Source organism: Notechis scutatus, chromosome 4, assembly GCF_049901735.1.
Source record: "Notechis scutatus isolate UNSWTSFEM ecotype Mainland chromosome 4, rNotScu1.2, whole genome shotgun sequence".
In the NCBI taxonomy this organism is placed as follows: domain Eukaryota; kingdom Metazoa; phylum Chordata; class Lepidosauria; order Squamata; family Elapidae; genus Notechis; species Notechis scutatus.
The window spans coordinates 46,362,817-46,389,701 of record NC_142012.1 but is presented as its reverse complement, the minus strand read 5'-3'; the positions used below and the strand labels follow the sequence as shown (position 1 = coordinate 46,389,701).

The 26,885-nt window shown below is 35.6% G+C and overlaps 1 protein-coding gene across 15 annotated transcripts in view; it reads left to right on the top strand.

Annotated features, from left to right (window-relative positions):
- Positions 1 to 958: 958 nt before the first annotated feature.
- The window catches only part of WDR17 (WD repeat domain 17), a 74,236-nt gene continuing 48,309 nt past the window's right edge, over positions 959 to 26,885 (top strand). For 3 of the 15 annotated variants that reach the window (XM_087963315.1, XM_087963317.1, XM_087963314.1), the window contains exons 1-4: positions 19,336 to 19,476; positions 22,826 to 22,954; positions 23,466 to 23,649; positions 24,635 to 24,865. In XM_087963315.1, coding sequence (XP_087819441.1) covers positions 19,456 to 19,476; positions 22,826 to 22,954; positions 23,466 to 23,649; positions 24,635 to 24,865 — 565 coding nt within the window. In that variant the 5' untranslated portion in view covers positions 19,336 to 19,455. The other 12 variants (XM_087963313.1, XM_087963307.1, XM_087963302.1 and 9 more) reach the window with 11 other exon arrangements.

The window sequence follows — 26,885 nt, the reverse complement described above, 5'->3', positions numbered from 1 at the left end:
AGAGTTGCAGATTACAGGATAGTTTTTTTCTGAAACCAAATTGTTTATTGGAGAGTAGGTTGTTTGTCTCTAAGTGGAGGATGATGGATTGGTTAATAATTGATTCCATGACTTTACAGGTGACGCAGCATAAGGAGATTGGCCTGTAATTTTCAACTAGGCTTGGGTCTCCTTTTTGAAGATGGGGATGACTGTGGCTTGTGACCATAGGTTAGGCAAGGAGCTGGTCCTGAAAGATTTTTCAAAGATTATGCTTAGAGGTTTGGCTATGGCAGTGGATAGCTTTTTAAAGAAGTAGGCACATATTCCATCCGGTCCAATAGATAGAGATGGTTTTAGGTTGCGTAGTGCTTTTTCAACATTGTCTTCTGTAAAATCGATATGTATTAGATCATTGTTGTTATCTGTGGTACAGCTAGGAAATACTGGGCATGATCCATTGCTGTTTACAAATACTGAGCCGAAGAATGTGTTAAAGATGTTGGCTTTAATGGTGTCGTCGTTGCAGTCTTTACCATCAGGTCCTATCAAGGGTGGGATGGACCTTGAGTCTTTTAGTTTGTTGTTTACAAAATTGTAAAAAGCACGGGTGGAATTTGTGCTTAGAAGGTTTTCCTCTTGTTTAATGTGATAATTGGTGCATTCGGTCTTTATCTGGTGGCATAAATTTTTGTATCGGCTTTTGAAATTGGCAACGTGACCAGATTTGTTTTTCCGCCAGAGTGAAGTAAACTCAATAAATTGACCACACATCTTAGCAGGGTAAAGTCCAATTGGCTAATTTGTGATTTAGTGTCCTGTAAAAATATAATCAGCCACTGAAAATAATTGCTATCATAGCTCAATGGGTGAATTAATCCCTGACGCAGCATCTACCTGACTTGGCTTTGCTTGTGATTAAGAAGGATCAGACCAAGCTGTTACCCGGATGAGAGAATAGCTGGAAAGCTTAGGGCTATAAAACAGTCTCAGAAGGCAGTCAGGCAAACTGCATTTGGATCATGCAATAAAGCGTCACGATTTATTCACATAGGAACAAAGTGTGATTGGAAGGATTCTTATTAGAACTAATTCCAAGCAAGTGCACCTTCTTTTCAACAATGCTTTTCCAAAGAAAGGCAAGGTCAATTAAAACCGCGTAAACCCAGATCGTTCCCTGGCGCCCAAACATTAAATCCAGACCCTCCGATGCAACGTGCGCTGCCATCTTCCTTTCCGTTACTTTGGCGCTTTATTCCCCCGCCCCGCCTCGGATGTCCATCAAGATGATGTCATCAAGCCGTGAGTCTTTCCTCCTCCCGGTGAGAAGAAGCCGACAAACGGCTAGGACTAGGTAAAGGCGGGATCAGAGCGTTGCCGGGGAAACGAGGTAAGTTCTGTGCGACAGCTGCCTGTCCTTGGCAGGCCGCCTTTCTTCTAGGCGTGCAGGTTGAATCGGGAGCCCCGGCGCAGCTGCCATTGCCTCCCTTCGGGCAGGTGGGAGCAGGCCGGGAATAGAAATAGAGCCGCGGCGAGAAGAGGGAGACTCAGGTGCAGGAGCGAAGCGGAAAGAAGCAGCCATTGGAGTTACCCAGAAAAGCTGGGGAGGTTGAGCCTATTTGGTTGCTCTTCTGCTGGTTCCTCTGGTCTGGAACTCAACTTGAGGGGGTGAAATCTTACTATCAATCATACTGGAGTTGGGAACTCCCTCATACATATCGGGGGGAAAAGATACTGCGTTCCTGGCATTTCATCGACAAAAGTTTACAACTTTTAGTGGGGTAGGGAGATTAAAATATGTATCATGTAATGGTGCTTGTGCAAAGATTTCTGTGTATGGATTTTGTCTGGTTGTCTATCATCCCTTAGTATTTTGGAATATGCCAGGTTTAAAGAGGAATAAAGTATGCATCTAAGATTTTTGTTGCATTAGCAAGAAGAGAGGTGTTGTACTTAAAGGCTCAGCATACTTGAAGAGAACATGAAGTTGTTAGGGCATTATGACAAGAAAACAGGAATCTCAAAACTAATGAATTGTAGAATACCTGTTTATAGTCTGTCAGATGTAGGCTTTAATTTATAAAATACTTTTCACGGCATAACCTCTTTAAGATTTATTAACATTACTTGTATACTGCTTTTTACTCTAGTGACTCCTTAAGGTAGCTAACAAAATAAGACTATAAAAGGTGTCCTGGGTATTAACAGTAATACTAAGGATATATTACCATTACTTAGATGCCATAACTAAAAGGAAAATACCTCATTATAATGTGTATATTTTTATTAATGCCTTTTAGTCAATATGGATTTCTGGTGACCACCTGGACTACGCGTTTTCATGGCAAGATGTTTAGAAATGGACTGCCATCATCTTAGGAGGGCTAAGAATGACTGACCCTGGTGCCTTAAACACCATATACTAAACTAGTTCTCAACATTATAATTAGACACATTAAAATACATTAAAGGAAATATTTAAAAAATGCCATGTTATAAACCAGAATGTGAAAGAACATTTTTATTATTACTTTGTGATGAAACTTTCTCTGTTTCAAATTCAAGTTATCTTTGCATGGAGATCAAGATTCAAAGTCTTGCATATATTTCTTTCCAATTGAAAAGTAATGGATAAGAAGCTGTTTTCTGTTGGGAGTTACTGATGATTTCTACCTGCCTTTTGTTTTGCCAATGTGCTAGTTAAGTATCAAGTTTTTTTTAACTGACAAAAATGTTTGGTTGCATTTCATCTGAAAGCTGAATGATAGTTTAGAAAGTGACATTAGCTACCAATTGTCCACTGAACCAGGTTGTTTCATTTTGTTTATGATGTTTAAGATTAAAAAATTTGGAACCACTATTTTTTGTATGATTTAAGATAGTTGTATTGATTTTTATTGTGTATGTAAAAAATTACAAAATGCCATTTTGCAGTTGCTTGGGTATATGTTTTTGGTGGCTTCTTTTCTGGTGTCATAGGCATCTGCAGGGAGAAAGTGAGGCAAGGAATAAAATATACATCAAACCATCAAACAGCAAACTTGATTACTGAGGAATTTGTGTGAGATATTACAATTCAGATATGAAAGGACAGAACTTGTGTTTTGGCATTTGGTATCATTGTGATCAGAATGAAGTATATATCTAGACCAGTGGTAGTCAACCTGGTCCCTACTGCCCACTAGTGGGCGTTCCAGCTTTCATGGTGGGCGTAGGGGTTTTGTCCCCTATTTTATAAATCACCATTACTGTGGAACCAGTGGGTGGTTAGAAAATTTTACTACTAACAGATATACAAAAGTGAGTGGTAGGTATAAAAAGGTTGACTACCCCTGATCTAGACTATTCTCTCCTTTAAAGTTTATTAAGTGCCTAATGATAAGTATTTTAGACATTGCTGTATACTTATGTCTTCACCCATAGTAGTGCCCTATATAGCAAATGTGCCAAAATTGTAGTTGTTCATATTTCTGAATGCTAATCTTATTGCTAAATAATATTAGCCTGATTCCAATATTACAAAATATAATTACTTAATGGAAGAAAAACTATCCTAAATTAGGCTACAGAGTATTCTGCCTCATAATAAGGAAAAAAATAATTCAAGACAGAAAACTTGGCATATAAGCAACATTTACACAAAATATACTAGTCTATTTGTCAGTTATCTATCCAAAATCCCAATCCCAATCATGCTTACTTGTTTTTCATTACTACCTTAGTTTCATTCAAACACTGTATATTCTGATAGGTATATTTTATAAGTTAGGGCTGCTTTATTGTGGCTTTTGAAGCATGTATTCTTTTTCATTTTTGGATTGGTTTCCTTTTCTTAACATTTATTTGCATAAGGTTCTGCACTGTAACAAATCTTGAAATAATGTAAACATTCTGAATTAGAGAAATTACATGACTGAAAATATTGATTATTTAGGAATTTTATTCCATTGAAAGTTTAAGCTTGTGAATTCCCAAGATTTAATTCAGCAAATTTGTGGAGCACTAATTGGAAAGAAATCACAAGCATATATCATTTGTTACTTTATATAGAACTAATAGCCTTTAATTTTCTTGTATAGGCTACTAAAACTATTATGGTATTAGCCGCTTGCTCTTTATGTTCAAAAGCTGATTATACAGTACAGCCTATCTGCAGAAATATTGAACTTCAGTTTTAAAAAGGCATAATCTATACCCAGATTTGATAGAAACTAATCTTAAAATAAACATTTATATGAATATAAAATGTAAAATGCTTGTGATTTGAAGGCTTATAATTTATATATATGACTTAGGAGAAAAAAACAGTTTTTATGATGTTGACAAGTTTGAGCTGGGAAATTGATTTCTTTTCATCTTGCCTATGGTTTCATTGCTCACGTAGAGCAGAGATGAAAGACATGGAGTTCTGAGTTAAATGTTCTCAGATTCTATCAACTATGTTGATACTAGTTAAAGAAGTAGGCAACTAACATTAATAGTGGATTAGGTTTGTTATGTGTGTCTTACTTGAAGACAATTAGTTATTTTCAGAAGCTGAACTATATACTACGAAAAAATAATGCATTTTCCATTTATCTAGGAATTTTGAATATTTATTTATTTGATTTGCCAATTGTTTACAAGATAATAAGTATAAGTGTATACATAGTTGTGAATACATGAAATGGGTACATATAAGAAAAATAAAAGAAGAATAAGAGAAACAATAGGACAGGGACGGTAGGCACGTTGGTGCGCTTTATGCACGCCCCCTACAGACCTCTTAGGAAAGGGGTGAGGTCAATAGTAGACAGTCTAAGGTTAAAGTTTTGGGGTTTGGGGAAGAAACTACAGAGTCGGGTAGAGTATTCCAGACATTGACCACTCTATTGCTGAAGTCGTATTTCCTGCAGTCAAGTTTGGTGCGGTTAACTTTGAGTTTGTATCTATTGTGTGCTCTTGTGTTGTTATGGTTGAAGCTGAAGTATTCATTGACAGGTAGGACATTGCAATGTATGATTTTATATACCATGCTTAAATCAGACCGAAGACGGCGTAATTCAAGGTTTTCTAGGTCTAGAATTTCAAGTCTGGTGGCATAAGGTATTCTACAACGAGTAGAGGAGTGGAGAACTCTTCTTGTGAAATATTTCTGGACTTTCTCAATTGTGCTAATATCAGATACGTAATGTGGGTTCCAGACTGATGAACTGTATTCGAGTATTGGTCTAGCAAATGTTTTGTATGCTCTGGTTAGTAGTGTGATATTACCAGAGAAAAAGCTACGTAGGATTAGGTTAACAACTCTTAATGCCTTTTGGCTATGTAGTTGCAGTGGGCTCTAGCACTTAGATCATTAGAGGTGAGTATTCCAAGGTCCTTTACAGAGCTTGGGTCATCAACAAGCTCTTGACTATTCAGCTTGTATTTTATTTTCTGATTTTTTTGCCAATATGTAAGACAGAGCATTTATTTGTTGAGATTTGAAGTTGCCATTTGTTTGACCATTCTGATACATAGTCAAGATCTTTTTGTAGGGTAGTAGTATTGTCTGTGGTATTGAACAGCTTTACATCATCAGCGAAAAGAACGCAATTGCTCTTAATATGATCGCAGAGGTCATTTATGTAGAGTATGAAGAGAGTTGGTCCTAGAACACTGCCTTGGGGGACACCACTATTGACAGGTACAGAATTTGATAGGACGCTCCCAATTTTGACCATTTGTTGTCTGTTTGCCAGGAATGCTTCTATCCAGTTATTCAGTTGTCCAGAGATACCATAGGATTTTATTTTTAGGAGTAGTTTGTTGTGTACCACTGAATCAAAGGCTTTACAGAAGTCTATGTAGATTGCGTCTATTGCTTTGCCCTGGTCGAGTTGTGTCGTCCATATGTTTTTGCAGTGTAAGAGTTGCAGATTACAGGATAGTTTTTTTCTGAAACCAAATTGTTTATTGGAGAGTAGGTTGTTTGTCTCTAAGTGGAGGATGATGGATTGGTTAATAATTGATTCCATGACTTTACAGGTGATGCAGCATAAGGAGATTGGTCTGTAATTTTCAACTAGGCTTGGGTCTCCTTTTTGAAGATGGGGATGACTGTGGCTAGTGACCATAGGTTAGGCAAGGAGCTGGTCCTGAAAGATTTTTCAAAGATTATGCTTAGAGGTTTGGCTATGGCAGTGGATAGCTTTTTAAGAAGTAGGCACATATTCCATCCGGTCCAGTAGATAGAGATGGTTTTAGATTGCGTAGTGCTTTTTCAACATTGTCTTCTGTAAAATCGATATGTATTAGATCATTGTTGTTATCTGTGGTACGGCTAGGAAATACTGGGCATGATCCATTGCTGTTTACAAATACTGAGCCAAGAATGTGTTAAAGAGGTTGGCTTTAATGGTGTCGTCGTTGCAGTCTTTACCATCAGGTCCTATCAAGGGTGGGATAGACCTTGAGTCTTTTAGTTTGTTGTTTACAAAATTGTAAAAAGCACGGGTGGAATTGGTGCTTAGAAGGTTTTCCTCTTGTTTAATGTGATAATTGATGCATTCGGTCTTTATCTGGTGGCATAAATTTTTGTATCGGCTTTTGAAATTGGCAACGTGACCAGATTTGTTTTTCCGCCAGAGTGATCTCTTTTTGGATTGAAGTTTCCTTATTGTTATGGGTAATCTGCTTTTTGTTTTGTTTTGGGAGTTGTTGTTGGTACATATAGTTTGATGACTCTTTTGACTTCAAGTAAAAATATGTTGTAATGGTCTTCAACAGTGTTGCATCCAGTGAATAGAGATTGCCAATCAAGGGATGAGAGATCGTTGTCTATAAGATCATAGTTGCCTTTTTTGAAGTTACAATTGGGGATTACATCATTGTGGTGATTTTTGTGTGGGCGTATGTTGAGACAAAAGTCAATCATATTGTGGTCACTGCTGGAAAAGGGTTCTTTAGTTTGTATTCCGTAAATTAAATTCAAACTATTGCAGAAGATGAGATCGAGGCAGTTGTTTAGTCTAGTGTTGTTGGTTACTAGTTGTTCCAGTCCCAGATTTGTAATAGCATTGTAGAAGGTTGTGTGTATGATTTCAGTTGTACAATCATTTAGGGTCCAGGAGACTTCCGGTTTGTCGGCTTCGCGAGCGGCAGGATTTAAGCTGCGCGATCCCTGCCGCTAGCCGTTTTGGGGCTCCACCCAGCCGGGTACGGAGCTAGGCTGCCCTGCAGGGGCAGCTGAAGGTAGGGGATCCGGAGAAGGGTTTGGGGTGCTGCAGACCCCCTCCCTGGCCGGCAGAACCCCTTTTCCCAGGACGGTGCAGCGGTGGTCCGTAATGGCCGCCACAAAGAAGCTGGCAGCCGGGTAAGAATGCGCAGGAGGAAGTGGAGAAAGTGATTGAGAGGAGAAAGTTTTTCTTGGCTCCTAGGACTCTAAGACATATTTAATAAAATTCCTGAAAAGTATGACTTTCTGAATAATACCTGCCAGAAGAGGAAAAAAGCGGCTGCTGGAAGGTGCTGAAAGGATAGCTTTCCCTCTTTTCCTACGGAATAAATAACTGGATATTAAGAAACCTATTTTTTTAGGTGGAAATTGGTTTTAAGCGATGAGTGGGAAGAGAGAGGATTAAAAAGAAAATATTTGTATGCTAAGACTTTTTGGAGCAGATGCCTTAAGGATTTGAAGACTAGAATATATTGTAACAAGACTTTAAACAGATTTGGACTTTCTTTCTCTTTGATTGATATCACCCCAGAAGGAGAAAGTGAGAACTCTGCCTTGGTTTGGACTGATTGATAACTTTGGGACTGTTTTATCTTTTTTATTTTCTTTTGAATATTCTGGTTGTTGTAAGAAGAAAGAAGGAGAAAAGAAAAGAAAAGATTTATAATGGCTCTTTCTGTTGAGGAACTAAGAAATGGTGTGGAAGAAGCTTTCCTTTTCTTAGAAATGGCGCTACTAATTATCAACAAAAATTACAACAGATGAAGACAGCAGAGGAACAAGAAAGAAAGGAAGGAGCCATCTTTAATGAATCTCAGAATTTGATCCAGAAAAAGGAAGAGAGAAAGAAAAGAAAAGAAGAGAAAAGAAGAAAACTAAAGGATTTAAGGACTTAAGATCTAAAAAACATTTAAGAAAGGGAAAAATAAAGTGCAAAACCAATATGATGATTGTAAACAAAGGGGAAAAGAAATACGACAGAGAAGGGAAGCCGGTAAGGCAGAGGCTAGAAGAAGGGGGGTAGAAAGGTTTGTTGGGAAAAGAAAGAAAGGGAAAAGGTGGAGAAAAGCTACAACGTTTTGAAATTAAATGGAAAAAGGAATTTTTATGGATAATGGATAAAGTATAATTTAAAAAAAAAAAAAAAAAAAAAGATTTTGCAAGGTACATAAGATGAGATGGTAGTATTGTAATGGTTTAAGAGTTGATAAGAGATTAAAATGTTAAAATGCTTAAAAATGATTGGTTTTAAAACTTAATAATAGGAGAGGTTTAGAATATTGTTTTAATTAAAGAGTTTAATAAAATTATGGTATTGATGTTATTATAAAATTTTTATTATAGTATTTCTTTTTAATATTTGGATTTATTCTCTAATTATGCACTTAATTGTGTTGGATGTATTAGTTAGATAGAATGTACCAAGCAAAATCTGATTGGGTATTAGATATTATTTTAAAGATTAATTTGATTAACTTAGGGGAGATAGAAAGGCATCATACTCTGATTAATGATTTCAGGAGAAACTGATTTTCTTTTTTTTCATAAGGGATGAGACAAAGGGATGATAAAAATGGACAAAAGATACAAATATAATGATTTAAACTAAGATGATTAATTAAGGTAGAATTAAGAAGTGTGAAATATGTGGAGAAGTTAATATAGAAGGCTTAGAATGGTAAATAAAATAAGTAATGATATGTAAGATGAGCATGAATATAATTGAAGTCCATGAAGAGAGAGACACCTGGGTCCAAGTTACTTTCCAAAAAGATATTTTTTTTTTTTTTATGTTTTGTGTGTTGTGTGTATATGTCTTTATTGGGGGAGAATTGGTAAAAACTTGTAGAAATATAGAATGAGAATAATGGTAACTAAGTCAGAAAAGAAACAGATGAAATAATAATAATGATATTGAATAAGAGTAAAGAGAAGTAAAGAGAAATTGAATAAGAGGTTTTGGTATATTATAGGAAATGGTTTAAAACAGAATCATAATTTATCTGACTTGTTAAATTTACAAGGGAAAAAGGTTTAAACATGTAATGAATAATGATAATTTGTGTGTTTTAAAAATTAATAAAACTTGTTTTTTTTAATCATTTAGGGTCCAGTCAATATGAGGTAGATTGAAATCGCCAAGAAAGATAATATGGGCAGGATGCAGCCCATGTTAGTAATGTATTTAGCTTGTTTACATGTTCGATGTCATAATCAGGTGCTCTGTAATATAGTAAGAATCGAATTGTGATATTTAAGGATAGTTCACAGATGATGGTCTCAGGAAGAGCAAGCTCCTGGGTAACTTGGATATTTTTTAGATGTAAGGACTTTTATAGAAGATAGCAACACCACCTCCTCTACGAATTTCACGATCTGATCGGTAAACATGATAGTCTCTTACTGTGGTAATGGAGTCAGGGAGAGATGCATTGAGCCATGTTTCACAGACAAATATAATGTCGAATTTAGCCATATTTAGTAGGAGGAAAAATTCAGGTATTTTATTCACGAGGCTTCTTGCATTGAGTAGTTTGCGTTTAAGGCCAGCAGTAGTTGGAATTGAGGTAGTTAGGGCGTGCATGCCTAGTCTTGGGTGATGGTGGATCGGTTGAGGTAGGGTTGTGGTTGAGGGTTAAAGCTGAGTTGCGGGTTGTGTGGCTTACTTTTGATACAGTCAGCATGGTAGTCAATGTACAGGTCCTTCTCTCCATTGTCTAGACGTTTTTGAGTTCGGTGCGGAGTACACGGGAGCGGGCACGTTGCTGTATGGTTAGGTCAGGGCGACAACGGAGGTTCTTATGGTTGGTGTTGGTTTTGGCGAGTGAATTTATAGTGTAAATGAATTTACGTTTGCTTGATTCATTTTTGCAAATGACCCTGCACAAGCGTGGGGCCACAGAGCCGTCTCTGTTTTTGAGCTCTCGGCCAATGCGGGAAATGTCAAGTATTTCATCAGCGGAGATGGTTGATGCTTGATAATCACTGATGATGTTTCGGACAGTTGTGATGTCATCATTGTCATTGATGTCCTCAAGACCAAATAAGATGGCGTTTGGACGTTTCCGTTCACGCTCAACAGCTTCTCTGATGAGGATTGGGATATCAATATTTGTCTGGGTTGTGTTTATTTGTGGATTGGGTTTTGGATTGGGTTGTGGTTGTTGGGTAGAGATGTGGTTAGTAGCTATTGGATGTTCAGGTTTTTGCGTTGTGTCTTTTTTTTCAAGGTTGGATATTCTTTCTTTTACAGTTAAATTTGCTCAGACTATGGTAGTGATTCTTTTTTAAAAAAGTAAGAAACTATTTAGAGCAGTGGTATCTGGCAGCCCATGGGCTGGATGTGACACACATAGGCCACACCAACCGCAGCTCTGCAAATGCAAAAAAATGTCACAATATCTCATACAACGCGTTTGACACCTGTGATTTAGAGCAAACTAAACAGAAGAAGTGATAGATACTTAAAATACCAATATATGTATAATTTGCTTACAAGTTCAGTTGTTTATGCTCAGATCATAAGAGGTTTTTTAGCAAGTAATTTCAGGAAAGTTCAAAAGACAGATGTCTAGGGTTTTTCAGTGCTTTGAAGCTTTTCAATGCTTCATTCCTTATCAATGTTTCTAATCCAAACTAATATTCAAGTTGGAACAAATCATTGCATATCACGAATAAACAACAAATTTGTTTACAAAGGTTTTTTTTGGTGATGTTTAAACTTACAACTTCAAGTGTTATCCCTTAAAACTGAGTTAGAGTAGAAGCAGATTTTCACCAAGGATAGCCCAATTCAAGGAGAACCTATTATAGTTCAATCTATCACCATTCTGAAGACAAAGTGATAAAACCCAAAATGGCAGATAATATTCTCCTTCCTTGATCTGATGAAAAGCGAAAGCTGTGGCAATGCTATATTAAAAATATACACACTACTTTGTGATACTCATGAAAACATTACGTGGCTTCAGTTGTTCATCGGATCAAGGGGAAAAAAACATCATCTACCATTTTGAGTTGGATCACTTTGCCAGCATCCATCCACCATTTTAAGTATTTATAATAGGTCAGTTTTGTGTCCTAACAGGCAGCCCCTTTTAAGTTGGTTCTCTTTAAGTTGAACATTCTTAACCTGGGGACTGTCTGCTCCTTTTTCTGACTACCTTAATGTCTCTAATATAATGCAAGGAAATTAATGCTACACCAGATCTACTGTTCCATTTTTCTGATCTAGCCTACAGCAGTTATATTAAGTCAGTATGAAATGGAAGTGGTATGCTAGCTTTGAATGTGGAAAGAACCACTCCTATACTTTAAAATTAAGCAGCTTAGGAGATGTAACACAGTTAATCATTTCCACTCTCGAATCTATTTCCTAAATCCTTGATATCTGTAGTTTGCTTTCCTCTACCAATTCTCCTTCGACCGGGAAATAATCTTTTATATCAGGAATAGGAAACTGGAGCCAGGTTCTTGTAGTGCAGGGGTGTCAAACTCATGGCCCACGGGTTGGATGCGTCACACACTGGCCACCCCCATCCCCAATTAGCAGAGGGGGGGAATTGCAATACGTCACATGATGATGATGTATCATCATGAGTTTGACACCCCTATTGTAGTGGGTTAAATTTTCACAAAGCAACTTCACAAAGCCTGATACTGTGGTATAGTTTCATATAATGAGCTAAACATTTCTGCTGTGTTCTAAGTAACCTCTTATTTAGTTTTAAATCTTATTGTATCTGCAAGAAATTGAGCCCTTGGGGAAATCATTATTGTTTTTTGCAGTTCTAATTTTGCAGTCCTAATGGAAAAAATTCATTTCAGAAACCAATTTAAGTGGGAACTTAGAGTTCTATAGTATCAGTAGTATATTTCCAAGCTATAATTTTAGTAAATGTTATGGGCAGAGTCCGTTTCATACGTTATTTGGGTTTCTGAGTACTATGGCAGTAATTGTATCTATATTTCAACTAAATAGGTTTTTAGTATACTGATGTCAAGATAGTAGACGCTGCATGAGATAAAAGATGTGCTGTTATTGAAGCTACAGTATTGTCCAATTTTAAAACTGGCCAGCCAGGTTCATTAGGACTTGGTAGGTGTGCATACTCACACTTACTTGGAAATAGATCCATTGGGCTCTCAATAAGGCAAACTTGGGTGGCATTTTATACAGTCTAAAATAAGCACAGTATTAATGTTATTTATTGTTTAGTTCTCATATACTAGTTTAAATGCAATTCCTTGATATTTATGTTATTTACATTTCTTAAAGATTTAGCTTGGGGCTTGTTATAGAGCAGTTGATTTGACAGAACAGAGGAGATATTTCTGTGTAGTGCCAGTAAATTTTCACACAGACTCGATGTTGCATTATCATTATTCAAGTGCTTGGTAACCTAGTCAACATCTTCATTTTTACTATGGCTTGGATGACTTGTATTTCACATTGGTTTGATGAAGAAGATTGGTATGAAGGACAACAAAGAGTAAGGTGTTTTCTTCTATTTTTTTTTCAATTGCTTTGCCTTTTGTCTCACTGCAGCTTTTTTGTTCTATTGTGTGTTCTGGACACAATCTGCATTTTGCAATGCAGTCCCATGATTGGATCACAAATATTTGAAAACTAAAACCAGATAATTGTCTTGTTTTTGTATTTCATTGCAGTAGAGTATTCAAACCTGGGGAAATAGTTAAGAAATGGTTGTATTGTGCTTACATATCCTTGAGAATATTGTGTATTTTTAAAATGCCTGTTTTATTTAGATGAATGAAATGACACACAATAGCTAAGAAGACACACAATAGATAAGAACAGTTTACAGCTTAATACAGCTTAAGCTTGTTTACAGAATTTTACTGATGGTATTCTGAAGGTTGCTATATTCTTTTAATAGTATTTACTATAAGAAATAGTGAGTGTTGCTATGGCAATCTTTGTACAAAGGAAAACATTTATAAGATAATGCACACTTTCATTTTATTATATAAAGGTATATTATCATTTTTATGAGTTTAAAATAAAGTATCTTTTCAGATACTAAAGAGAAATTTGCATTTTGGTGCACTGGGGCATATGTGATCGTGAGTTGCATATAATACTGCACACTTTGCTGAAAGGTGTGTCTGAAGACCCTTCTGTTAGTATAACCTACCTCATACTGGTGTATGTATGTTGAACAAAATAAAAGAAGCAGAAGTAGTAGGAAACAATTTAGTAAATAATTGATTTCAGGGGAAAATGCTTACATTCTACTCATTAATGTTTTCATCAATTCTCTTCCTAGCAGTCTTTTCTTTGCAAGCTTATGGAAGCATTATCAGGATACTTTTGCTATCTTTCATTGAGAGAGTGATGAGAGGGTTAGTTAGACAAAGGCAGTATTATTATTTGACTTCAGTTCACCATCTGAGTAACTGAATGAATCAGATAGAGATATGAACAGACAGAAAATATTCAGATTTTTTCTCATTATAAACAATGTAACATATTCACCTGCTTCTAGGTGCTATGAAAATAGATGGATGCCTAAACTTTCTTTATAATACTACAGTGCTTTTTAATGTTGTTTGTCTTTTGATGCACTTGTGTTAAAATATCATTTTTAGTCAGATGATGAACTATTTTGTGAGAGCATGCAGAAATGTTTGTATGGCAATACTTTTGACATGCCCTATATTAGTTTCTAAATTAAAATTGCTTTTATGTGCTATTAATTGGCTACAGCTTCTTAGATCCATTTTTGTGTTTCACTGTCTGCTCACATGTCTGCCCTTTGAGGTAATCCAGATAAGACACACAAACCATGAGTACTGTACTACCTTTACTTTAAGGTTATAGTAACAGAATCTTGCAAGTCTGAAAGAACTTACAGTATTTTCTCCTTTGCCTTTTACTTTCCAGAGAACTAGGAAAGGCCCCCTCTTTGACACTCTCCATTCCCGGGTCATGTCTTGTCAGACCATTGTCTAGGCTGTGGTCTTCATCCTGATTCCAAAGGTTATTTTCATAACCCATCACATACACACACCCATCCCCTGTCCCTTTCTGGGCAGAAGGAATGATTGTAAGAACCAAAATAAAGAATAGCTATTAAGCTGTGTATATAACAGTATTTCTAAAATGATATAGATATTCATTCACAATGTTAACAGGGATTGGCTGACATATCCACTGTATCTTTCTGCAACTGTCTTTATTTTCTCACATTGTCTGGTCATCAGTTTCTGTCCTTTACTGTTTCAATATCAACTTTTAAGTCTGAAACAAATTTATAGATTTAGAAGGATATAAAATAGACATTTGGTTCATTATTTTTCTAAAAATCAACAATATTAGAATTAGAGTTAGAATTCTTCATTGGCCAAGTGTGATTGGACACACAAGGAATTTGTCTCTAGTGCATAAGCTTTCAGTGTACATACAAGCAACAAGTGATAAATCATGATCATAATCATAAAATGCAACACAGAGTGATAGTCATAGGCCAGTAAATAAGCAACCAACATAAATCATACTAGGATACTAAATAAAACAATTAATATAAATTGTAAGATACAACCAACACAATTCTTCCACATAGACTAGTGTCTAAACTTCTGGACCTTAGACTTTCTTATTCAATCTGCCTTTGGATTATGGATTTCCTGTCTGGCCGCTCACAGAGGATCAGATTAGGTAATCATACCTCTTCATCCCTTATTCTTAGCACTGGTACACCACAGGGTTGCGTGTTGAGCCCCTTACTCTATACTCTTTATGTGCATGACTGCATTCCCACTCATGCTAGTAATACTATTACTAAATTTGCAGATGATACAACAGTGGTGGGACTCATCTTCGGGGGGATGAGTCTGCCTACTGAGATGAGGTGGACTGGTTGCTTTTGTGGTGTGGAGACAATATACTACCTGAGACTTCTCAGAAAACAACAACAGGGGCTTCCGGTTTCGTGTGGCTTCGGTGGCAGCAGGAATTCGCGACTGTCCGCGATTCCTGCTGCGCTCGCCGCCAAGGTGCCCCCGATCCAAACGGGTCAGGGGGATATGGCTGCCCTGTAGAGGCAGCCGAAGAGAGAGGGGAGCCGAACAGGGGGTTGGGGGTGTCGCAGACCCCCTCCTCGTCCGGAAAAACCCCTTTCTCCCAAGGTGGTGGAGCGGCGGTCAGTAATGGCCGCCATGAAGAAGCCGGCAGACGGGTAAGATTGTGCTGGAGGAAGCAGGAAAAGTGAAAGTGCTGTCTGAGCCGGGTCAATCAACAACTTTTAAACACCCTGGAAACTGAATCATTTGAATTGCTGGAAGATACATTGTATCCCTAAGAAGATTGGAAAGCGGCGGAGAAAGCTGTCAAGGGGAAAAAAAACCTTTTTTTTTTCTTCACTCTCCCACCCCATAGAAACAGCAGATGAAGATTTGGAAAATTTATTTGGGCACTGAAGGTAAATTAATTTGAAAGTTAAAGCCAAGGGATAAAGGATTCCTGGACATTGGATTTAATAACTTAAGAAATCGGAAAACCCTTATTGGAGGTATGGATTTCTGAATACTTAAAAGAAAATTGTTGTAAGTGGGAAGGGAGAGGAAAAAAAATTGGAGCAGAAGTTGAAAAAGGAGGAGATTGCCTAGAACTTTAAAGAAAGATATATTGTAATTGGATCTCTTTGATTAAACAGTAACCCCAGAAAGAGAAAGAGAAGAAAGAACTTTGGTAACTTTGGAATTCTTTGCAATTATTTTTGATTAAAAATACTTGGGTGGTTGTTTTGGAAAAAGTTTTTCTCTTCACGATGGCATCGCTTGTGGATGAACTAAAAATTGAATATCAAAAATATGAAAAAGAAAAACAAGATGGAAAAGATACTTTGGGCACTCTATTTCAATTTCTAGAAATGGCGGTATGCACTTATGAAAAGTTGACTAAGCAGCAGGACGATTGGGACAAAGAAGAAGAAGAAGCCATCTTTGATGAACAATGGGTTCTTTTTGGGGAGGAGGAGAAAGAGGAAAAGACAAAGGGGATTTTAAGGTTTGAAAAAACAACCAAAAAAGAGAAAAATGAGATGAAAGGTGGATACAAGGTTAGAAAACAACAGAAAAAGAGTAAGAAAAGTGAGGAGGAGAGACAAAGGCGTAAAAAGGGCAAGGAGAAGAATAAGCAAGAGAGAAAGGAGGGGATGAGAAGTCTTAATGGTGGGAAGCAAGACTTAAAGAAACAAAGCTTATTTAGAGACAATGGGTAAACCTAATTTAAAAAAGGGATTCTGGAAGGTACATAAGATTGTGTTTTTATATGTGTATTTAGAGTAAAATGCTTAAGATATAAATGAGTATCAATATATATGATTAGCTTTTTAATGATATGGATAGTGGTTATATATGATTTTATTTAGTTATTGTTATGTTTTTACCCCTTTCATAAAGTTTATTGTGTAACTTTAGAATGTACTAAACAGAATCCCAATATAAATTAAGTGTTATATTAAGTAATTTTAAGCTAGGGGAATGAGTCAAAGGCGTCACTCCAATCAGTGTACAGGAGAAGTATATTAAAAGAGAAAAGATGAATGGATAGATGGAAATAGAACAGACAAAGAATGATAAGTATTATGAACTGAATTGAGATAAGATAAATAAAACAAAATTAAGAAAGATAAAAGAGGGAAGAAGCTATATAGAAAGTTGAAAATGGTAATAAGATATGGAACGATATATAAAGTGAATATGATTTTTGAACTTGTGTCTGTGCGAAGAGTTTTTAGCCCGGGATCAAACAGCCTTCAGAAAAGATGTTTTATGTTTTTTTTTTATGTTTTATGTTTTGTATGTTTGTGTATTGTTTATGAAAGGCAATAAAACTTTAATTAGCAAGAAATATAATTTGGATAATAGAATGAAAAGGAGAAGTTGGGATAAGATACGAAGTTGAATAGATAACGTAAATATCTATATTACAATTTGGAACTATTTTGTGTGTTCTATTGGTTTTCAGGGAAAGGATTTTTTATGTTATTATGCCTTGATTGTTTGTGTATTGTTTTTGTAAAACTAATAAAATTTGTGGAAAAAAAAGAAAAAAAAGAAAACAACAACTGAATGAAAAACTGCTGGTGACCTTCTACTGCTGCACCATAGAGAGTATCTTAACTATATTAACTTAATGCACCTGTGTATGTTTTGCCAATTGCACAGTGGCAGATAGGACAGCACTCCAGAGGGTTAATGTCATTGCCCAGAAAATCATTGGTTCCCCTCTCCCCTCTTTGGAAGAGCTTTATAGCTCCCGCTGCCTTAAGAAAGTTCAAAACATTGTCAAAGATCCATCTCATCCTGGACACCCTTTTTTTGAACTATTACCGTCTGGCAGACGGTACAGAATACGAAAAACAAGGACAAATAGGCTGAAAAACAGCTTCTATCCCAGAGCAGTAGCTCTGTTGAATTCCACTGTGTTCAGTGTTGGAGCAGTGTCGGGGATGTGTGTGTGTTTTCAGTGTATAGAATGTGAAGGATGTGTGTTTGTGTTTGTTTTCATGCTCCTGATGTGCACTGAAGATATTGTTTGATTTCGTTGTACGAGGTGCAATGACAATAAAGTAAACTAAACAAAGTTATAATCATAAGAAGATAAGGAAATAGGTAATAGGAAAGATGAGAAGGATAATAGTAATACAGCCCGATAAGGTAGTTTGACAGTGTTGTGGGAGTTTGTTGTTTAGCCGAATGATGGCATGGGGGAAAAACTATCCTTGTGTCTAGTTATTTTGGCTTGCAATGCCCTATAGCAGTGATGGCGAACCTTTTAGAGACCGTGTGCCCAAACTGGAGCCCAAAAGCCAGTTATTTATCGCAAAGTGCCAACACAGCAATTTAATCTGAATGCTGAGATTTTCATTTAGAAAAAAACAACTCATACATTAACATTTTTGTCTTAAAAGAAAAACACAATAACAGAACTTTCAATGATACAAACAATTTTTGATATTTACAATTTCTGGCCCACCTTAATCATAATTTCATTTAATTATGTTTTTACATTTCTGAACTGTCCATTACCCTCAAAGAGGGAATCTTGCTGACGGCAGCTCTGTTTCCAAATACATCTGGGCAACATTAATGGAGGATTTGAACCCCAAAATCAAACACAACATTTCCATTTATCTTTCTAGCAAGTGTATGGCCACTTCATTTATTCATAGACAGTGGAAAAATTCCTGGTTGCGATGCTCCATCTACAAAATAGAAGTAATTGTGGATTGTCAAAAAGTCTGTTGCATAACACAGTCAGACATATATTTTCAGATCCTTTTACACTTGGGCTAACATCCCTATCAATTTAGCCACTTGATTGAGAATTTATGGACTGATTTACAGCAATTAATGATTTACAGCAATTAAAATCTAGTGTGTTCATTCACCCTTTTGGCAAAAAGAGTGCTAGAATCATTAGAATATATCTTGGGTTTCTTTGGGGAAGGTGAGGGAATTTTTCTATCCTCATTTCCAGCTTGTTTTATATTATATTAAAACAACATTCAACAATTATTTTAAATTCTACAAATTAAACAGAGTCATTGATGATAACTGCAATAATCCATTCATCCTCATTTTTTTCAGAGAGTAAATTATGATTCTAATATACTTTGTTGATATTCTGACTTGGCAATGTCCAAAATGCTTAGTTTGTACAACATGCTGGGCACATAGAAGGCCCTATTAGGCAGGTTGGAGATGGCCTTGACTTGGTCGGCCAGACTGCATCTTGTTATGACTGAGGAGTAAATTCCTTGGTGCAGCTGCGAGGCGCGATTTTCCATCCCCATAGAAGACAATATTATAAACTCTGTGTAAATGTATGATTAGACGTATTTTAGTAGCCAGTTATAGTTTACAATTAACTACTACATATGTTGAATTTTAATAAAGACATAATACTTCTCTAGGCACAGCAGACATTCTTACTAATGATAATGCAATGGCGGTATATGAAGCTAAAGTGTATTTTGGAAATAAAGCAAAAATCATCATTTTAAAAAAGCACACATGCTCATTGAAAAGGTATGTCTCAGAGAACCAGTAGAGTTACCAGGTATTGATATTGCTTACCTGTACTTCATAATACATGCACTTTTCTTTACTGTCTTTTTAAATAAGTCATCATTACAACTTATGCTAGAATTAATATTTTCAACAAGTAGGGTGCTTTTATTTTATAGCCAATCTGAGACTGCATAGCTGGAACCTGCAGGTTTTAGAAAGGAAGTGGAAATCTTTAAATGGCTTACATCTGTATGAAGGTAGGAGTAACTTAGTCGTTTAGCAATAAAATTTTATCATTCCAATTCATTTTATAAAAATGTAATATCTACATAAGAAATTTGAAAAAAACTGTTGCAGTTTTTTATTACTTTTCTTTATTTGAGGGCTTAACATATTACTACTACTGATGCTATATTTTTTTTTATTTTTTTCCTTTTTCATGTTCATTTTCTTGGTATAAAAATGTCCTTTTATCAGTTTTGTATTGATGTGTTACAAGTATAGCAAAATACTTTCTTATTAATATATGCAATTCTACAGATGACGCAAAATATTTATCTCATCTGCTCACAGTTGGGGAGTGTAATGCACTACGTCTAAGGTTCTTTCTATACTACCACACTAAATTAAGGATTTGTTGATTCTACATGCATTTTTACTTTAAATTTCTGTGAACTTCAAGCCAAAAGTGGACTTAATATTTTCATTTAGTGTTAGGTGACCAAATCTAATAATGAATGAAATGAACTCATCCCTTGATAGGTAAATATGTAAGAGTTCACATGGGTGTATAGTTATAGTTCTTAGTTAGCTGCTAAAATTCTCATGAAAGGACTACCTTTGCTTATGTTTAGCATTGAGTTCTCCAGTGTTTTAATAAACACGGTGTTCTTGTGTGCATATATAAGGATAGAAATTGATAGGACATTCAGAAGGCCGTTGCGGTCGGCTTCGCGAGCGGCAGGGATTTGCGATTCCGCGCGATCCCGCGCGATCCCTGCCGCGCTAGCCGCTTTTGGTGCTCCGATCCGGACGGGTCCGGAGCTAGGCTACCCTGCAGGGGTAGCTGAAGATAGGGGGGATCCGGAGAGGGGTTTGGGGGTGTTGCAGACCCCCTCCCCGGCCGGCAGAACCCCCTTCTCCCAAGACGGTGCAGCGGCGGTCCGTAATGGCCGCCACAAAGAAGCCGGCAGCTGGGCAAGTATGCGCAGGAGGAAGAGGAGAAAGCTTTGGAAAGTGAAAGTTTTCTTGGTTGTTCCAGGACTCTGAGATACATTTAATTTAATTCCTGGAAAGGATGGCTTTGTGAATGATTCTTTCCACAAGAGAAAATAAGCGGCAATTCTGAGGTGCTGAAAGGAAAGTGGATTCTCCCTCCCGACGGAATTAATAAATGGACATTGAGAAACCTGTTTTTTTTTTCAGGTAAAACTAGCTTTTGGGATAAGTCGGAAGGGAGAGGACAAAAAAATATATTTATCGGGTTTGATTTTGTTGGAGGAGATGCCTTAAGGATTGGAAGATAGAAATATAATTCTAATAAGGCTTCAAAATACAGATTTGGACTTTCTCTTCTCCTTTGTCTGATATTACCCCTGGAAGAGAAAGAGAGAAATCTGTCTTGGCTTGGCTTGATTGAGGATTGTAGATTTTCAGACTGTTTTACCTTCTCTTGAAATATCTTGATTGGTGTAAGAAGAAAGAGGGGAAAAAGAAAAGAAAGGATTTATAATGGCTCTTTCTTTTGAGGAACTGAGGGAAGAATATGAGCAAACAAAAGCAGCCTGTAAAGATGGTATGGAAAAAGCCTTCCTATTTTTAGAAATGGCGTTGGTTAACTATCAGCAAACAATACAACAGATGGAAGCAGAAGAACAACAAGAAGAAGAAGACGAAGACGCCATCTTTAATGAATCCCAAAATTTATCTAAGAAAGAAGAAAGGAAGAAAGCGAGGAAAATGAAGGACTTAAGATCTAAAAAAACATTTAAGAAAAAGAAAAATATGATGCAAAACAAATATAATGATAGTAAACAAAAGAAAAAGGGAATGCAACAGAGAAGGGATGCCAGCAAGGCAGAGACTAGAAGAAGGGGGGGTAGGAAGATTTGGTGGGGGAAGAAAGAAAGGGGAAAGGCGGAGAAAAGCCACGAAGTTTTGAAACTAGATGGGAAAAGAGGAATTTTTTTTAGGGACAAAGGGTAAAAGATAATTTCTTTAAAAAAAAGATTTTGCAAGGTACATAAGATGGTATTGTAACATCTGTATTAGAATTGGCTTAAGAGTTAATAAGAAATCAAAATGTTGAAATGTTTAATAATGATTGATTTTAAAATGTAATAAAATATTAAAGGGAAAGGCAATGGGAATGTTATAAGATTTAATACTTAGATTTATTATTTAACTATGTATTTAGGAGGGCACTATGTATTTAAACATTTTCGATTTATTACTCTGTTTTTATTGCTATTAAAAGAAAAAATTAGTAGATAGAATGTACCAAGCAGAATCAGATTGGGTATTAGGCATTATTTTAAATGCTAATCTAATTAATTTAGGGGGAAGATAGAAAGGCATCATACTCTGATTAGTGATTTCAGGATAAATTCTTTTTCTTTTTTCATTATAAGGAATGAGATAGAGGGATAATAAAGAATGGGCAAAAGATACAAATATAATGATTTAAATTAAGATGGATTAAATAAAATAGAATTATATAGAGGGATGTCTGGAGAAGTTTATATAGAAGATATAGAATGGTAAATAAAATAGGTAATGTTATGTATGATGAGCATGAATATAATTAAAGCCCATATAAAGAGAGGTACCTGGGGCCAAGTTACTTTCCTAAAAGATTTTTTTATGTTTGTTTGTTGTGCTTCAATGTTTTTGAGAGCATTAATAAAACCTTGTAGAACTACAGAATGAAAATAATGGTGATCAAGTCAGAAAGAAATAGATGAAATAATAATAGGGAAATTGAATAAGAGTAAAGAGAAGTAAAGAGAAATTGGATAAGAGGTATTTTTATGCTCATATGGAAATGGTTTAAAATAGAATTGTATTGTATAAGATAAGGTTTTATCTGACTTGTAAAATTTATAATGGAAAAAGGTTTAAATATGTAATGGTTGATGATGATTTGTTTTGTTTTTTTTGAAATTAATAAAATTTGCTTAAAAAAAAAAGAAATTGATAGGACATTCACTTTTCAGTTCAAGTTCAGTTCAAAACTTCAATGAAATGATTTTTAAAAATATCATGTGTGTCAAAGTGAAGATATACTTTTTGTATGAGCAACTGTTGGTGGAATAATGGTGATTATCCCTGTTTTATTCAAAAGTTAGTCTTTAATTAGCCATTTCTACCTTGTCTTGAATTGAAGGCCTAATAATCATGAGCACATACAGAACTTAATATGATATTGTCTGTGAGTACAATTTTCTTAGATCTTAAATCTGATTTATAGAAAATGAATAACTGAAGTATTTGTCTTGGAGTCATATCCTGAAAATCCTTGTTTAATGGTTTCCAAATGTAAGTTTTATGGATTGTAGTGGAATTTATTCCAGACTTGTTTATTGGATTTCTCTGTTTATTTTTTAGGCAAAAATGGCACAGGTTAAGCAAGTGGGTCTATTAGCAGCTGGCTGTCAACCATGGAATAAAGATGTATGTGCTGCTAGTGGGGATAGATTTGCCTATTGTGCAACTCTGGCTATTTATATATATCAGGTGAAAAATATTTTAGATTTTCTTTCTTTCTTTTTCTTTTCCTGCGGGTATATGAATATTTACTATGCTGTTCTATAATTTGATATTTTATAATTTTTAAAAAAATAACTTACTTTTTAAAATTATAAAATATCCTTGATCATTTTAGACATTTTTTCAATCCATATTATTTCTGTAGAAAATATAATAATAAACAATACCAATTTAAAATTCATCATATTTTAGTAAGGCCTCCTGAACCATGGTTCTGCAGAATGAATGAAAAACCTAAAATAGGTGAACTAAAGGGTGAACTGAATAGGTGAACTAAATCCCTTTTATTTCTGTAATCTATATGGCTCAGGACCACACTTTGAGACTCTGAACAGATATTCCAGAAGGTGCAGAGAAAATAGAGAAAGGAATATTTCCCCAGCAAAATAGATACTATACTATTTAATTTTAATATAGCAAGATAAATATTTGATTTAGAAGAATTTAATCATTCTTTTTTGGATTTTTAAAATTTTAGTTGGATCATCGATATAATGAATTCAAGTTATGGGCAATTATGTCTGAACACAAGAAGACCATCACAGCTATTTCTTGGTGTCCCCATAACCAGGATCTGTTTGCAAGTGCAAGTGCAGAAAACCTAGTAATAATTTGGAATGTAATTGAGCAAAAAATTGCTGCAAAATTACACAATACAAAAGGTATGATATAAATCAAATGTTAACATTTATTTGCAACAAAAGCATTCATGTGCAATAAACCATGGTTTTAATGTTAGATTATTTTTCCGATTTAAATAAATTTGATTCAGAAAATAAAATAAAAAAAGAAATGAGAGAGATTAACTATTTTCCCCCCCAGTGGGTCACTGAGCAGGAGATACAGATGGCAGTTAGAACTTAAGTAATTTATCTCTTAGCAAAAGTGAGCTTGATCAGTTTGCATATGTAAAAAAGTACATTCTATAAACAGACTGCATCTTTTGCATGCAACTTCCATTCAAAATATTATATTCAAGAAACATATCACTGCCCTGATATGTATTGTATTGTATGATAAAAACAAGAGTCTCTCTTTTCCCCTTGTGGTGATAGTTATGTTTATTTTTGCTAAGATAATGCCAGATAAAACAATTATGATTGTTTTCCATTATATGGTACAATATAATGTTTTATTTTATTACTCTGCTCTAGAAACATTTAACTATAATTGATTCCTGATTCTGAACTTTTTAATATATTTTCTTATATGATTTGGCAGTAAAGTATAGATCTTATATTCTGCCAGTCTACTCACAGCATCTATTTTGAATCCAACTATAGATTTGTTACTTTAAGTTTAACAGTCATGGAAACTTCTTTTTTTAATCTCTTTTTTGTGTTTTGCTTGGAAATCTCAAGCTATATCTCAGAATTTATAGCAAAACAGAAATAATTGTGATTTATTTGAAATCATAGACCTAATTTTCTTTGAGTTTTATTTAATGGCATATTTAGACATTATGTCTAAAAGATTGTTTTCTATCTTTAATTTTCTATGAAAGAAGTTACAAACTCTCTTTACCAGTGTGAGAAAGAGAGTGCTTAGTTCTGGGGGAAAAGTACATTAAGTTGCACTATTAGTTAAATTCAGTGGAGATTTAGAAGTGTATTTTTTTCATTTATTGGATATCTTTTTACATTTCAGGTATTCCTGCGTCTCTTAGTTGGTGCTGGAATGTAGGTGATGCTGTTGCATTTGCCTCCCATAGAGGTCCATTGTATATTTGGACATTTTCAGGGCCAGAGAGTGGTGTAATGGTACATAATGAAGCTCACAGTTTTATGTCAGATATTTGTCTGTTTAGATGGCATCCCAAGAAAAAAGGAAAAGTAGTGTTTGGTCATACTGATGGAAGTCTTTCTCTGTTTCAGCCAGGTAAGAAATTTATGCCAGGGCAAGAGTCAATGCATCTTCTGATTAAAACAAAGAAAGCTATTATGAGAGAATTTATTAAATGGTTTTCTTTTTTCAAATGTTATTCCCTTCACTCAAAATCTCAATGACATGCATCTTTGTAGCCATTTTAGATTCAGAGGTCACCAGATTTCAATAGTCTAATAGATTTCACAAAATATAGAATGCCAGTACCATATATATTTGCTGTCAACATTAAATATATACAAATAAAAATGTAATTAATTGGCTGTTGGTATTGACTGTGATGTTGCATAGTGTTGGAGAAGATTCTTGAGAGTCCCTTGCACTGCAAAGAGATTGAATTGGTCAATCCTAAAGGAAATCAACCCTGACTGGAAGAACAGATACTGAAGCTGAAGCTCAAATACTTTGGCCACCAATGAAAAGAGAGAACTCATTGGAAAAGACCCTGATGTTGGAAAAGTTTGAAGGCAAACGGAGAAGGGGATGGCAAAGATAGAGATGCTTAGATAGTGTCATCAACACAGTGGTCATGATTTTCGGCAGACTCAGGGAGACAGTGGAGGATGGAGATGGTTGGCGTTCTATGGTCTATGGGGTTGTGAAGAGTTGGACACAACTTAGTGACTGAACAGCAGCAACAATTGACAGTGAAGCAAGACAGCTACTTTGGTATAGTGATTAAGGCATCAGATTAGTAACTGGGAGACCATGAACACTAATCCTGCCTTAAACACAAAGCCAGCTGGTTGCCTTGGGCCAGTTATTCTCTGTCAGCCATAAGAAAGAAGGCAATAATCAACAATATCTGAAATTCTTGCCAAGAAAACTGCAGTGTCTACTCCAGAAAGTTGTTAGCAGCCAACATGGACTCAAGGGCACACATGCATAAACATATAAAACCCACTTGACAAGAAAATTAAATTCACCTTATATGATATTTTTCCTATTATGCATTAGAATGATTTAAAATAGTGCATATGTTAACCTATATTCCATAACAACTTAATTTTAACTGTTCTCAGGCAACATTTTTTCTTTACTATGCCAATATCCTTTAGTACTCTGAAATTGAGGAATGCTTACTAAAATCATCTGAATCTATTCATTCTCATTCAGTACAAAATGGATGCTTTTCTATATTTGAATTTTTACATATAATCTTTTTATAACATAATTTTGATTTCTTGTATTTTATTTATTTAAAACATTTATTTAGCCATCCATCTTATAAACAACTTTGGTTGCTTCCCAATCTAAATGTACAAAATACCGTAAAACCATATCAAAACTATAAAACATATTAAAATATTAAAATAGAGATGTGTGATCACATTTTTCTTTATTATTAAAGATAATCTGTCTTTTTAGATACAAACATATGGGAGGGAATAACTAGATTTGATAGGAAAAGTCACATATCCAAAGAGCCCTGTGTATTGAAATCATGTTATATTAAAAATAGACTTATAGTAGATAGAAATGTAAATCTTTTTGATACTACTATTTCAAGATTCAATTTCTAAATTGCTGTAATCAAGATTTGTAGGCAATGAAGCATCTGTTTAACAGAGATTTAACAGAGTAACAGAATTGGAAGGGACCTTGGAGGTCATCTAATCCAACCCCCCCACCCAAGCAGGAGACCCTACACCCATGATGGCGAACTTATAGCACGCATGCCACAGGTGGCACTCAGAGCCATTTGTGCAGGCACGTGAACTTCAGGCAAACTTACCTGTGCATGCCTCCCGGCTGATTTTTGGCCAGTTTGAGGCCTTTTTTGGCCTGCCAGAAGCTTGAGGGAAGCTTCTGCAGGCTTTGCAGGCCCAAAAATAGGCCCGTTTTGTCACTTCCGGTATTTCCGCAAATACAGGAAGTGATGAAACAGTCCTATTTTTCAGCCTGCAAAGCCTACAGAGGCTTCCCTCAAGCCTCTGGCAGGCTGAAAAAGACCTCAAACCGGCCGAAAATCAGCTGGGAGGCACAGTGCAGGTAAGGGGGCAGCGGGGGGGGG